General features: G+C 43.7%; 1 protein-coding gene across 1 annotated transcript; it reads right to left on the minus strand.

Annotated features, from left to right (window-relative positions):
- Positions 1-201: 201 nt before the first annotated feature.
- Positions 202-7527, minus strand: LOC139918780 (G-protein coupled receptor 37-like 1). Its single transcript, XM_071908252.2, has 4 exons — positions 6769-7527; positions 2285-2593; positions 899-1270; positions 202-375 (listed from the first exon to the last, which is right to left on the minus strand). The coding sequence occupies exons 1-4, from the start codon at positions 7525-7527 to the stop codon at positions 202-204; spliced, it is 1614 nt and encodes a 537-aa protein (XP_071764353.2).
- Positions 7528-13182: the final 5655 nt, after the last annotated feature.

The following is a 13182-nucleotide window of genomic DNA, read 5'->3' on the forward strand; positions in this document are numbered from 1 at the left end:
GGAGAAGACAGATAGTGTTGATGGTAGAAGATAAAAAGGATAGAGAAAAATAAAAACAAGTGGAGTGCACTGTGGGTAAAGATTGAGGTACAAGAGAGGGGTGGAAAGAGCGATGGATGGATGGATGGATTTATGGAGGTGGAAATGATGGAGTGATGTTAGAAGGATGACAAAGGGATGGATGGGTGGGGAAAGACAGCTCTAGCTGGAGATGGACAAGATGGCCGACGTGTCTTTAGCCTTGTCGAAGAAGATGGACGACTCATTGGCTGCCTTCAGCTTCACCTGGGCGGAGCCTGGTGAACCCTGAGCCGTGGTTGGCTGACACTCCTGGCAGCAGCAGCAGCAGCAGTCCATGAAGGCCTGGCCAAGAGCCTGAAACACACAGACAGACCAGACACACTTTGAGCTGCTTTCTGCAGACTTCACTGTACTGTTGTGTCTCCGTGTGTTGTTGAGTCAAGCCTTTGTTTCATTTGAATTATTCTATTCCCTGTTCAGTGTGTATTCTGTTACACTTTTGCAAATGGGACAACAACCCGGGTTCAATTCCCAACTCATGACAAGAAGTTTTAATTTATTGAACCATGAGCAAAACCTGAACCAAACTGTTTTAGCTGCTGAACTGAAGCGCTAGCTAACCTTTTCATGTGACCAGCAGGTGAAAATGTCCGGTCCAATTCGTGATATTGTCAGATAATCCTTTCATGGTGGAGGAACGAAACATTATTCGTGTCCACAACACGTAATCTGCCTTTCGGAGTTTGTGCTCATTTCACAAAACTTTGTGACTGTGTTGACATGTCAGTATATCGATTGAACCTTCTCCTTTTCCTTGTGTAGTCCTCTGTTGTCATAAATGTGTGACCCGTTGTCTGTTATCAACCATCTGACCTACCTTACATAGACACAGCAGCAGCACCGGTGTCACCGACGACTTAAAGAACAACAGGAAGTGATGTAACAGCGCCAGCATGGCCGCCGTGTCCTCGGAGACGGTGATGTGCGTGTACGCCAGCGTGATGTTGCAGACGTGTTCGGGCAGCGCGCACACGCCATACACCACGGCCAGCGCCAGCACCGTACAGCTCAGCTGCCGCTCCACCGCCTGGTGCTGCTGCCGCTTCTGATTGGAGGAGCGGTCGTCATGGCTACGCTGCTTCTGGGCGGTGTCGGAGTCGTTGTTGACGTTGCAGGTGGCCAGTTGGCAGAGGATGGTGAAGACGACGGGGAGGCAGAAGTAACAGCCGAAACACCACCACATACGACCCTGGAACAGAAACGGGTAGAAACAGGTTCTACACTTCAGCATACAGGTGTAATCTGATTACAGTTACTACCAAAACACCACAACGTACGACAATGGCAGCACCCTAACATACCGCGCTGAACAAGCAAGATAATCTAATTTGATTACAGTTACTTTTACATGTTCCACTCTTCCACTTTTTCTCTACTGTCCAATCGGATCAACGGAGAGGCGGGACTTCTGCAGTGACTCTTGTAAATAAAGATGGCAGCTCACCCGGAGCTTTAGTTACCACAATCTAAACAGAAAACAGCAGAATGGAGGCAAATTTGAGCTGCACTCCAAATTTCTGTTAAGTTTTATTCAGGAATTTTTAATTGTTTATAATACTTGTATAATTTAGCTAAACCAAGTTAACTTCAATCCAATAAACATCAGCTGGTTGAGTGACTGACAGCTGATCATCATCCTATTCTGTGGTTGCCTAGCAACAACAACACTGAATGCGTCCAGTTTTAGCATGGGTGGCCTCAGTGGGACTTGAACCCCCAACCCTGGCAGTGTTACTGCCTTGCTCTGCCCATTGAGTTATATAGGAAGCCACATATTGTTTTGTATAAAGAGATGTAAAGAGAGAAGATTGGAGTGATGAGGAGGCAGTAGGGGAGAGGAGTATTTGTGTGGGAGGTCCTGCTAAATCACCACAAAGTACCAAAAAAAAACATAAAGCAGACTACCAAGAGCCACAAAATACCACAATGTACCACAAAGAACAAAAAAGTACCACAAAGCGTACCACAAAGTATGCCTATTTATGTGGAATGCTTTGCACTTGGTACTTTCTGGTACACTTTGTGGTACTTTGTTGTGCTACTTTGTGGGACACTTTTTGGTATGCTTTGTACACTTTGTGGTACGTTTTGTCGTGTTTTGTTGTTCTTTGTGGTATTTCGTGGGACTTTTTAGTTTGTAGTACGCTTTGTAGTACTTTTTGGTACTTTGGGTGACCCTGTGTGTGTCTGGGCGTCTTCCTACCTGGTGATATCTCAGCAGCAGTGAATGGAGCGAGTCGGGCAGGTAGAGGGAGAGAGGAGAGGAGGGAGTGATGGTGCAGGAGTCCACCAGCCGGCCGGTGGAGGGAGAGACGGCCTGGCTGAGCTGCCAGAGGAACAGCTCCGGGCTGGACAGGACCAGAGCCGCCAGCCACACCACCAGCAGCTTCAGCAGCACCGACCGGCAGCGCTCCACACGCCGGGCCTTGGGCTGCGAGGAGCTGGTGGCCGCGTGGAAACGATCGATACCCAGAGCGCAGAGAGAGAAGGAGGTGATGCCCAGAGAAGTTACCTGGAGAGAGAGAATCAGGCGGTGTGAAGACCAAGGAGACCAAGTGTGACCAAGTCAACTTTGCTCGAGTCCCAAGTCAGTCTCAAGTCTTGAGGTACAAGTCTCAAGTCAAGTCCCATGTCTAAATGTAGATTACCAAGTCAAGTCCATGTCATTAATGTCAAGTCTCAAGTCTAAATGTAGAACAGCAAGTCAAGTCAGAACAAATCAAGAGTCCAGTATCAATTTAATATCTTAAAGAAAACTAAATATCTAGGACTTTTCAATGCAATATGGTTTTAATAGGATAAAAACTTGGTAAGAGCATCATGAGTTTGATTTCTATAATCAGTTTCAACTTCAATAAATTCAATCATTCCATACAAATTCAGAAAACAGAATTTAAATTCAGTCGTCTGCTGGAACAAATCTCATCACTTTCAATCTAAGTCATTTACACAAACACAAGATCTCAAGTCAAGACTTTAGAAACCTTTTCAAGTCATCAAAGTACAAGTCAGAGTCAAGTCCCAAGTCACCAGAACCCAAGTCAAGTCAAGTCTCAAGTCAATACTAACCATCTGTCAATGCTAAATCATCAACAACTAAAATCTTCCCATATGGGACTAAATCTTATCAAATGGGGGTCCATGGGGTCTAATGTGGGTCTGTTTGGACCCCGGCATGAAAATGTTTGAGAAGCCCTGCAGGAAACACAAGAAAGGCCAAAGGTAATGTAAACTGACACCTGTTTTGAATTTTAGCATTGAAATATCTCTACTTTCAAAATGTCCCTCCATGACTTTTCTTAGACCCACTTTCTGTACAAACCATCATTGTTAAGGAAATAGCAGTCATAATTTAATTTACCCCTAAGTGCTATAAGTAAACAAAAATTCACTTTTACCAATAGACTGGGCTTTCAATAGCAGGAGCCAAGCCTGGTACTGCAGTCTACAAAAGGAGACTCTGGTGGACAACGGAATGTAACCTATCATGCAGTATTAGCCATAGAATAATTAGTATGCTAATATATGTATAGTTTGGCTCTTTCGCTGGGAGGAAACGGTGCCAGCATGGAAACAAGAGCAGCTTCCCTTTCCCTCCTTGGCTGCCTGGACTTCCTGCCCTCCAGTCCCTGAATTTCACTAAATCCTCCTCAGTTTCAGGGCGACTGACGTCCTTTGAGTTGTGGTTTGGTTGAATACAGATCCATGCAGCAGTCTTGACATTCCCACTGTCAAGCACTTCCTCTTAACCTTGGTTTCTTTGCAAACCCTTTAAAGTGTTGGACCCTCTGGGGGTGTCAGGGGCCAAATTCAAAGGAACATTATGGAAGGTTCCCACTTGATAACTGACCTGACCTGCTCCCCTTTCCTATGAACATCCAAGCCAGGTTTCTACACAGGAGCATCTCCAAAGGACAGATATGTCTGGTCTGGTGTGTTGGTGAATAATTGGGTTTAATCTGAAAGAAACTGGTTGCCACATGGGACAGATAGATGCCCAGGGCAGACAAACTGAAGGAGGTCCAGTGGGTAAACAGTATTATATGACACTGTCCTATAATCATGTTAGGTTGCATTAATTTAAAATGATCAATACTGAGCGCAGAGAGAGTGGCTGGATGAATCTGGGCAGGGAAAGTCAGTGAGTAACACGCTCCCTGCCCTCAACACCTACCTCCCAGGTGCCCTTGAGCAAGGCACATAACCCGGTACTTCACTAGTGAAGCTGCTCACTTGTGCTCCTCAAATCCATTCCCTAGGTTACAAGGCAACAGGAAACATGTCGCCCCCCTGTGGGCGACAAGTATGTCATCTTGTTGTTTTTTGTGTGGAACATAACTGAAGAGGAGCCGTCACATAGACTGTACTTGTACCATTTCAAATGTACTTGACTGGCTGGTATTCAAAATTGTATTAAATTTGATTGTAAAAACAACAACAAAACACTCTGAGTTGTAGCTTGAGAAGAGTCAGCTCAGTTAACCTGAACAAACTGTTAGCTAGCTAACTAGCCAGCAAACACACTGATGTTAATGTGAACATGCTAACGCTAGCTGCTACTAGATACGTTAGCTAGTGTGCTAATCAGATGTGTTAACAAGACAGTGATGTTAGCTGACCAGATAATATTCTTAGCTAGCTAACGAGCAACCTATAATAGGGTTTCATACGCAAGCAAGAAACCCTGTTAAATATTCCTACCTACAGTACTGTGCAAAAGTCTTAGGCACATGTAAAAGAAAAAAAGTAAAGCGAAGATGCTTTCAAAAATAATTAAATGAAAAGTTTCTAAATATCAAAAAATGTACTATAAAGAGCAGTCTACTGACACACTAATGCAGAAAAAAAATGAATAAACATCTAAGACACAATTTATATAAAAACTGTTGGGTGTCTAAGACTTGCACAGTACTGTATTTCACACAAAAGAGGCGGAGAAAGCAAAAGAAACGGAAGACCAATCAGAATCGAGCAAAGAAGCTTTTCCGGTAGCCTGTTGGCAGACATGCTAACACATCGAACTGCTGTAAACAGCCTCTGTAAAGGCTTCATCTCTGTAATATGATGTTAGCACAAACTGAAACGTGAGTCTAAAACTGACATCTGCATTTTGATAAACTCAGCTGACTGTTCTCTCCCTGACAGGAAGTTAGTACAGCGGCACAAAACAAAAATGCCGCTATGCTGACGTCTGTGACTGGAGTCGCTGATTGACGTTCTGTGTAGCCAATGAAAATTCAAGCGTGGGAGCCTCATGGTCCACCAGGAAGCGCTGACTGAGAGGAAGGGGGAGACCCAAAGCGAGATTTTGGTAAAATGGAGGATTTGGGTCTGGCCTCATGAGACTAGCTAACAAGCTGACATCATCTAAACTCTGTTGACAAGACAGAGTGAAGTCCTTTTGTCTTTCCTCGTCGACAGAATGTACCAGTCTTATGTTATTGCTGACAGCAACAGCCTCTACACACACACACACACACACACACACACACACACACAAACACACACACCCACTCACTCACTACGCAACTGCACAGACACACATACATACACACATATTATGCACACACCATGCACACACCCACACACACATTTTCATCATTTTTCTCCAAAACCATGAAAGCAGCAGTAGCAGCAGCCGGACATCCCAGCAGACACCCGGAGCAGGTTACCGTGGCAACTGACTCTCAACAGCTTCAGTCTCAACTAGCTGATGAGTTTGCTTCCAAAATGAAATCTCCACCATTTGTAAACAGAACAAAGTGACACCTATTCTTACAAAATGATTGGCAACACAAAATTAAAACAAATTCTGTGACTTTCTCAGGACAGCAGGGAACTGAAGTCACTGGCTGACTGAACGAGACACTTCAGACCGGATCCTCTAGATTTTAAAGATATTCTTATACAGAATAGCCTTTTGGAATGAAACCTCTTGTATGTCACGACTCTAAATTACTAAGGCTGTCCCGGAGCAAAGAAACTCTAAATTTACTCGTAGTCATTGGAGTTTATTGATTCGTTGAATAGTTTCTTAAATTGACAAATCTGCAAAATAACTTCTCGTGTGTTATTGCTCCACTGCAAATACATGCAATCATCCAAAATACTGACATGACCGTATTCAAGAATTAACTCGTACAAATCTTATTCAACTGAACCTAACCATTAATTACTTGTTTCTGGAAAGAGTCATTTTAAACAATAAAAATATATAATATGTGGAATATCGAGAGGAAGGAATTCAGCAACTCACTTTCTGATCTCTATCAGACCCGGACTAAACAAATGTAGGAAAATGTAAGTAAATGTAGGTTCAGTAAAACTAAAGTGATAGAATACAGTCTTGGTTTCTCTGTCCCAACGTGAAATAGAATATAAAAATTCTCCTATCAAGCATGTGACTTCAGTATCTCTGATGCAGCCACCTCAGTTTTGGTCAGCATCGCTTTACTTTGGTTTGGACACAGCGCTGATTGATTGATTGATTAATTATTTGATTGATTTCATGTTTTACTTTTACAGGGACAATGCACATAAATCAACATTACTGTGAATTTGCCAGTGTGGGGGCGTGATGTCATCCATTAAAGCAATAAAAAGACAAAGTAAGATCACAGAAAAGGACTCGATAATGAGACAACCTCCTCCTCCTCCTCCTCCTCCTCCTCCATAAGCCCCACCCACCTCCATATAAGGCACCATGCGGCAGGTGATGTCACCCAGGATCCTCCTATGAGAGAGCTGGTTGAGGACGACCACAGGAAGGCAGAGCACCAGAACCAGGAAGTCCCAGAATGCCATGCTGGCCAGCAGGTAGTTCCAGGCGGACCTCATGTAGTAGTTGTTCCAGACGATGCACATGACGGCCATGTTTCCCACCACGCCCACCGCCAGCACCAGGCCGGCCAGCAGCAGCACCGCGTAGGCCGTGTACGAGCTCTCCACCAGCGGGTAGAAGGGGTTGAAGAGTCCCGGTTGGCCGCGGTCGGGGCTGGAGGCGTTACCGTGGTGATCATCATTATCATCATCGTGGTTATGGCCGTCTCCTGCCGCTACCTCTGCGGTGGTGTTGAACGCGGTGGCGTGCGGCGTGGTCAGCGAGTCGTTCTCGTACGACTGGCTGAAGGTGGACTGCTGCTCCTCCTCCTCGGCGCCGCGGGCCAGGCGGCGGTGGCGGTCCAGGTCCAGCAGCGGCTCGGGGCCCGGGCCGGAGCGGCGCCCCCGCTCGGCCAGCAGCAGGTTCCGCTCCGGGACGAAGACGTCGTCCTGGTTCCTCAGCTGCTCGCCGGTCCAGAAGGGCTCCAGCTTGATGCGGGACGGCGGCTTGTCGGGGCCGTCGTGCTGCCCGTCCGTCCGCCCGTCCGTCCGCCCGACGCTCCGCCCCGCCACAGACACGGCCGCAGACAGACACAGACACAACCACAGACCAACAGACGCACTCATGATGATGCAGAGCCAACTGATCCGAAACGTGATAGAATCCCAGTGAAACCGCAGTAGAACAAAAATAGGAAGTTGTTATTCACGGTGTCGAGAGGCGGTTTCGCACTTTAAAGTCCTCGAGAATTCAGTAGAGTGCTCCAATAAAATCCCAGTCAAATTTCAATAAAGTCCCAGAATCTAGGAACAATATGATCGGTGGAGTATTGAATAATGTTCCAGAAGATTTTCAGTAAATTCCAGAGTACGATGATACGTTCAGTAGAGTCTGCAATTCCAGTAAAGTTTCAGTAAAGTTGCGGTAAAGTTGCGGTAAAGTTCTAGTAATCTCGAACTGGGCGGTGTTCTATCCGTTCAGTAGAGTTCGACTAGAAATCCAGTGAAGTTGGAGGAAGCTTCCAGCGACGAAGAAAGTTTGAAAGTTTGTTTTTGCGTCCAGTAGATTTTTAATAGATGTTTCCAGTAGAGTTCCAGTTCCAATATTCAACTGATTCCAAACCTGGGCAGGGCGAGAGACAGGCAGGATGAATGCAACTCCCTTCTCTCTCTCTCTCCTCTTCTCTCCTTTCTCACTTCAAAATTGAGGTCTTCCTCTCTTTTTGTCTTCTTCTCTCCTCTTTTTCTCTTCTCTTCTCTTCTTCTTCTTCTTCTTCTTCTTCTTCTCCTCTCACTTTGTCTCTTTAAACTCCAATATCCCAATTTTCCACTTTAATATTCTGCTATACTTCACCATCCATCAGTGCTCTGGTCGGGTGCAGCGAGGCCCCGGAGCTCCAGGGTTTCCGGGGGAGCTGGGCAGGGTCCGTGTCCGCGTCGGGGGTGCTGTGTCTGGGCTGCAGGCAGCGGAGAGACTGGGCGTCCTGGAGCTCTGGGTCTCTGGGAACAAGCAGCCCTCTGGAGCATGGCTGGATGGAGCCTTTGTCAGGGTGAACACACACACACACACACACACACACACACATTGCACACACACACACATGCACACACACTGACAGGGAAACACACAGCCACGGTTTCACACATGCACACACACACACACTGAGGCAAACACAGCCAACACATGGAGACAGGGCCTCATACACACACACACACACACACACACAGAGACAGGCCTACACACACAAGCATACAAACAAGGTTGGCCTACACACACACACACACACACACTCACACACCCACACACCGAGGTATGCACGTTTGTTTGCACAAACTCACACACTCTTTTGCTCTGTCTCTCTCTCTCTGTCTCTCTCACACACCCCCACACAACCACACACACACACACACACACACACACACACACAGCCTCAGTTCTGCTGCCCCCTAGCGGTGGTTTTCCTGGGAACCAAAGCCAGCTGAGTTCACACTAACAGAAACACTGTTCTGCCTGGAATACTGATTAGGCTGTGTGTGTGTGTGTGTGTGTGTGTGTGTGTGTGTGTGTGTGTGTGTGTGTAAAAAGGCAAGGAGCTAGATGGGTGTTGGACCTATGCTGGGAGAAATTAGTATTTTTTAGGAGAGCCTTATATGCAGTTGAGTATTTCTCTTCACCTTCTTCATATAAAACACAGTGGTGAGTCTGACTTGTCTCTCCTGCAGGAAAACAGGAGGATTATTTCTGGGTCCTGATCCAGACTTTACTGCAGTTCCACTTTCCACCACTGGAGGTCGATCTCTCTCTCTGTGTTAATGAAGCCAACAGGAGCCGATGGAAAAAAAAAACACAGTCATTTATCTCAGTGGTTCTCAACCTGGGGGTCGGGATCATTCTGGGGGGTCGTGAGATGATTTATGTGATAAGGAAAAAACATTTCTACTATTCAAATTTATTATCATGTCAATTTTTTTCAGATTTTTCCTCAATTTGTTTGCTTTTTTCTTGTGAAATGCTGAGGAGTTTTAAGCCTCTCCGCCTCCTCTGATAATTACTCAGATGAACTTGAAACCACTGATCTGTCTGACTGTCTTCTGCACAGAGATGTACAGTAGAATAAGCTTCAACTCTTAGATCATCAACATTAGAAACAACAGTAAAGAAGTGAAGTCCAGTCTTCACAGAGAGCATTTAAACCGGGTTTGATTTCTGTGTAAAGGCATCAGAGGTGTGACCAAGTCAGCTTTGCTCGAGTCCCAAGTCAGTCTCAAGTCTTGAGGCACAAGTCTCAAGCCAAGTCCCAAGTCTACATGTAGATTACCAAGTCAAGTCCATGTCATTAATGTCAAGTCTCAAGTCTAAATGTAGAACAGCAAGTCAAGTCAGAACAAATCAAGAGTCCAGTATCAATTTAATATCTTAAAGAAAACTAAATATCTAGGACTTTTCAATGCAATATGGTTTTAATAGGATAAAAACTTGGTAAGAGCATCATGAGTTTGATTTCTATAATCAGTTTCAACTTCAATAAATTCAATCATTCCATACAAATTCAGAAAACAGAATTTAAATTCAGTCGTCCGCTGGAACAAATCTCATCACTTTCAATCTAAGTCATTTACACAAACACAAGATCTCAAGTCAAGACTTTAGAAACCTTTTCAAGTCATCAAAGTACAAGTCAGAGTCAAGTCCCAAGTCACCAGAACCCAAGTCAAGTCAAGTCTCAAGTCTTCTCTTCATGCACCAAGTCAAGACGGGTGAAGTAGTAAACTGTTTCTACAAGGATGTAGACACACACACACACACACACAGACAAGGATGCATATGCATATATATACACACACATACTGTATTTTGCTCCATTCCAGGATGTGATACAGCTTGGAATAGCCATGACACACACACACAATTCACACACACACACATATTCACAGATGCACACACACACACACACACACTTTAACAGTAACCATTACACACAGTTGCACACACAATATCCATTACAGTCACACACACACAGCTGTTTTCCCCTTCATTAAGCAAGATCAGGTCTCTGTGCAAACAGTCGAGTGCACACACACACACACACACACACACACACACACACACACACACAGAGAGAGAGACATGGCTACTAGAGAGTGTATGTATGTGTGCGTATGAAGATGTGTGTGTGTGTGTGAGTGTATGCATATATACATGGACAGGTTTATTGTTTGTGTGCATAGTGTGTGTGTGTGTGTGTGTGTGTGTATGCATATATACATGGACAGGTTTATTGTTTGTGTGCATAGTGTGTGTGTGTGCGTCAGTTAGTGTTAGTGTATATAGAACATATATTTGTCAAGCGGGCGGTGTGTGTGTGTGTGTGTGTGTGTGTATCCTGGACAGTTCAGTCAGTAAAGCATCAGTCTTTACTCTGAAGGTTCAGGGTTCAAGCCCCCCCCCCCCCCCCCACTGAGTAACGCGTGTGTGTGTGTGTGTGTGTGTGTGTGTGTGTGTGTGAAACTGCGTTCTCTTTAAAATCTGCACCTGTGAAAGAGTAACTCCTCACTAAAACACTGTTTTAAGTTAAACTGATATTTAGTACGATGTTGTTATGAAATACAATATTTCAATCAGTAAACCTGACTCAGCAGTTTATTAAATCGCGCAGCAGGCGGAGAAAAGCTCAAACTCTTTTTTTACTCTTTTTTTTATTTGCTATTTTTCCTTTGTCTTAGTTGTTTCCACAGTAAATATTCTGAATCAAACTCTGTCTAAATATTCAGAGTTCCTGGTCTGTCTGTCGGCTTGACTGGGTTGATTGACAGGAGATAGATCTATCTATCTATCTATCTATCTATCTATCTATCTATCTGTCTATCTATCTATCTATCTATCTGTATATCTATCTATCTGTCTATCTATCGATCTATCTATCTGTATATCTATCTATCTATCTGTCTGTCTATCTATCTGTCTACCTGTCTATCTGTCTATCTGTATATCTATCTATCTACCTATCTATCTGGCTGTCTATCTATCTGTCTACCTGTCTATCTGTCTATCTATCTATCTATCTATCTATCTATCTATCTATCTATCTATCATCTATCTATCTATCTAAACGGATCATAGTCCAACAATTTCCAGATTATTCCAGTGTTCATGTAAACAGGATGAAGGATGAAGGAGGATGAAGAGCGTCATCGCATCATGAGAAACGCTCGTACCTCACACAACACAAACACCACAGAAGAAGAAGAGCGGCTGCAACTAGAGCAAAGTGATGAGACACAAACCTGAGAGGATGAAGTGAATCTTTGTGCTGAAAACAACCAGCAGGAAGTAACACTTTATTTTCTGGGTCCACAATTTAATTTAATAATTTCCTAGAAAGGATTTCCTGTTAGTTTCTCTGGAAGTTTCCTGGAAGCAGCAGGAAGTGAAGCAGCAGGAAGTGCAGCAGCAGGAAGTGAAGCAACAGGAAGTGAAGCAGCAGGAAGTGCAGCAGCAGGAAGTGCAGCAGCAGGAAGTGAAGCAGCAGGAAGTGAAGCAGCAGGAAGTGCAGCAGCAGGAAGTGAAGCAGCAGGAAGTGAAGCAGCAGGAAGTGCAGCAGCAGGAAGTGAAGCAACAGGAAGTGAAGCAGCAGGAAGTGCAGCAGCAGGAAGTGCAGCAGCAGGAAGTGAAGCAGCAGGAAGTGCAGCAGCAGGAAGTGCAGCAGCAGGAAGTGAAGCAGCAGGAAGTGCAGCAGCAGGAAGTGAAGCAGCAGGAAGTGAAGCAGCAGGAAGTGAAGCAGCAGCTCTGTAGAAACTGAGTCCATCAGATACTGAACATTTCTAACAGAGTTTCAGCTGCAGAACTTAGCAGAAGCCGGATTCACAAAACCGTCTTAAGAAAAAAAAATCTTCTCAAGTGCCATTTTTTTCTTAACTTTAGAATATAGGAAAATAGGGAAAAAATGATATTCTCAAAAACAGTTCTTATAAATTTTCTTAACTTTCTGCCTAAGAAAAAACTTAAATAAATGGTATTCTTGAAATTAAAGTTCTCAAATTTGTTCTTTAAATTTTTTTCTTAACTGTGAGACGACTCTTCATGTCTTCAGATCCCTACAGTGAAAAGGTAAGCCTCTAACTTCACTCATTTAAACACATTTTAGTCTTCATAGTTTCCCTACACCTGACATTAAGATTAACATTTACTGTAAAGCTTTATTTGGTGTCTCATGTTTATTGAAAACAAGCTAGCAAATTTTACATTTACCAGCAGCAACCAATGTTTACATTTTTTTATATACTTCATCAGTTGTAGTTTCCCTAAACAGGTTTTTCCCCAATTATTTTGCAGATTTGAAGCACTTTGGATCCTGGCCTAATGATAGTAAGTCTAAAGTTTATTAACCATAATTAATTCAGGCCCTATTTTGAGAAGTTCTTAAGTAATTAGTAAGAAATTCATAAGAAATGAGACCGTTACTAAGAAAATATTGATCTGTACTTTTATATAACTTTATACGTTTTATTTATGTATAAGCTTATATGACTATACCTGCATTTGTTTATATCAGTTAGACTTTCTCTACCTTTTTTCTCCATAACTGGGCTGTGATCTCCATTCTGTCTAGTTAATATACTTTGTTTACAGTATTTTTCTTCTCTTTTCTGATGTCTCTACATGTTTTTTTCTGTCATATCTGTGCGTTTTGTGTTGTATTGTTATTTTTGTTAAGTAAAAAAAAAAAAAAAAAAAATATTGAGGAATTGCACTGAAGAGCCTTCTTAAGAGCTTCCTAAAAT

The sequence above is a fragment of the Centroberyx gerrardi genome, chromosome 14 (assembly GCF_048128805.1).
Source record: "Centroberyx gerrardi isolate f3 chromosome 14, fCenGer3.hap1.cur.20231027, whole genome shotgun sequence".
Classification (NCBI taxonomy): domain Eukaryota; kingdom Metazoa; phylum Chordata; class Actinopteri; order Beryciformes; family Berycidae; genus Centroberyx; species Centroberyx gerrardi.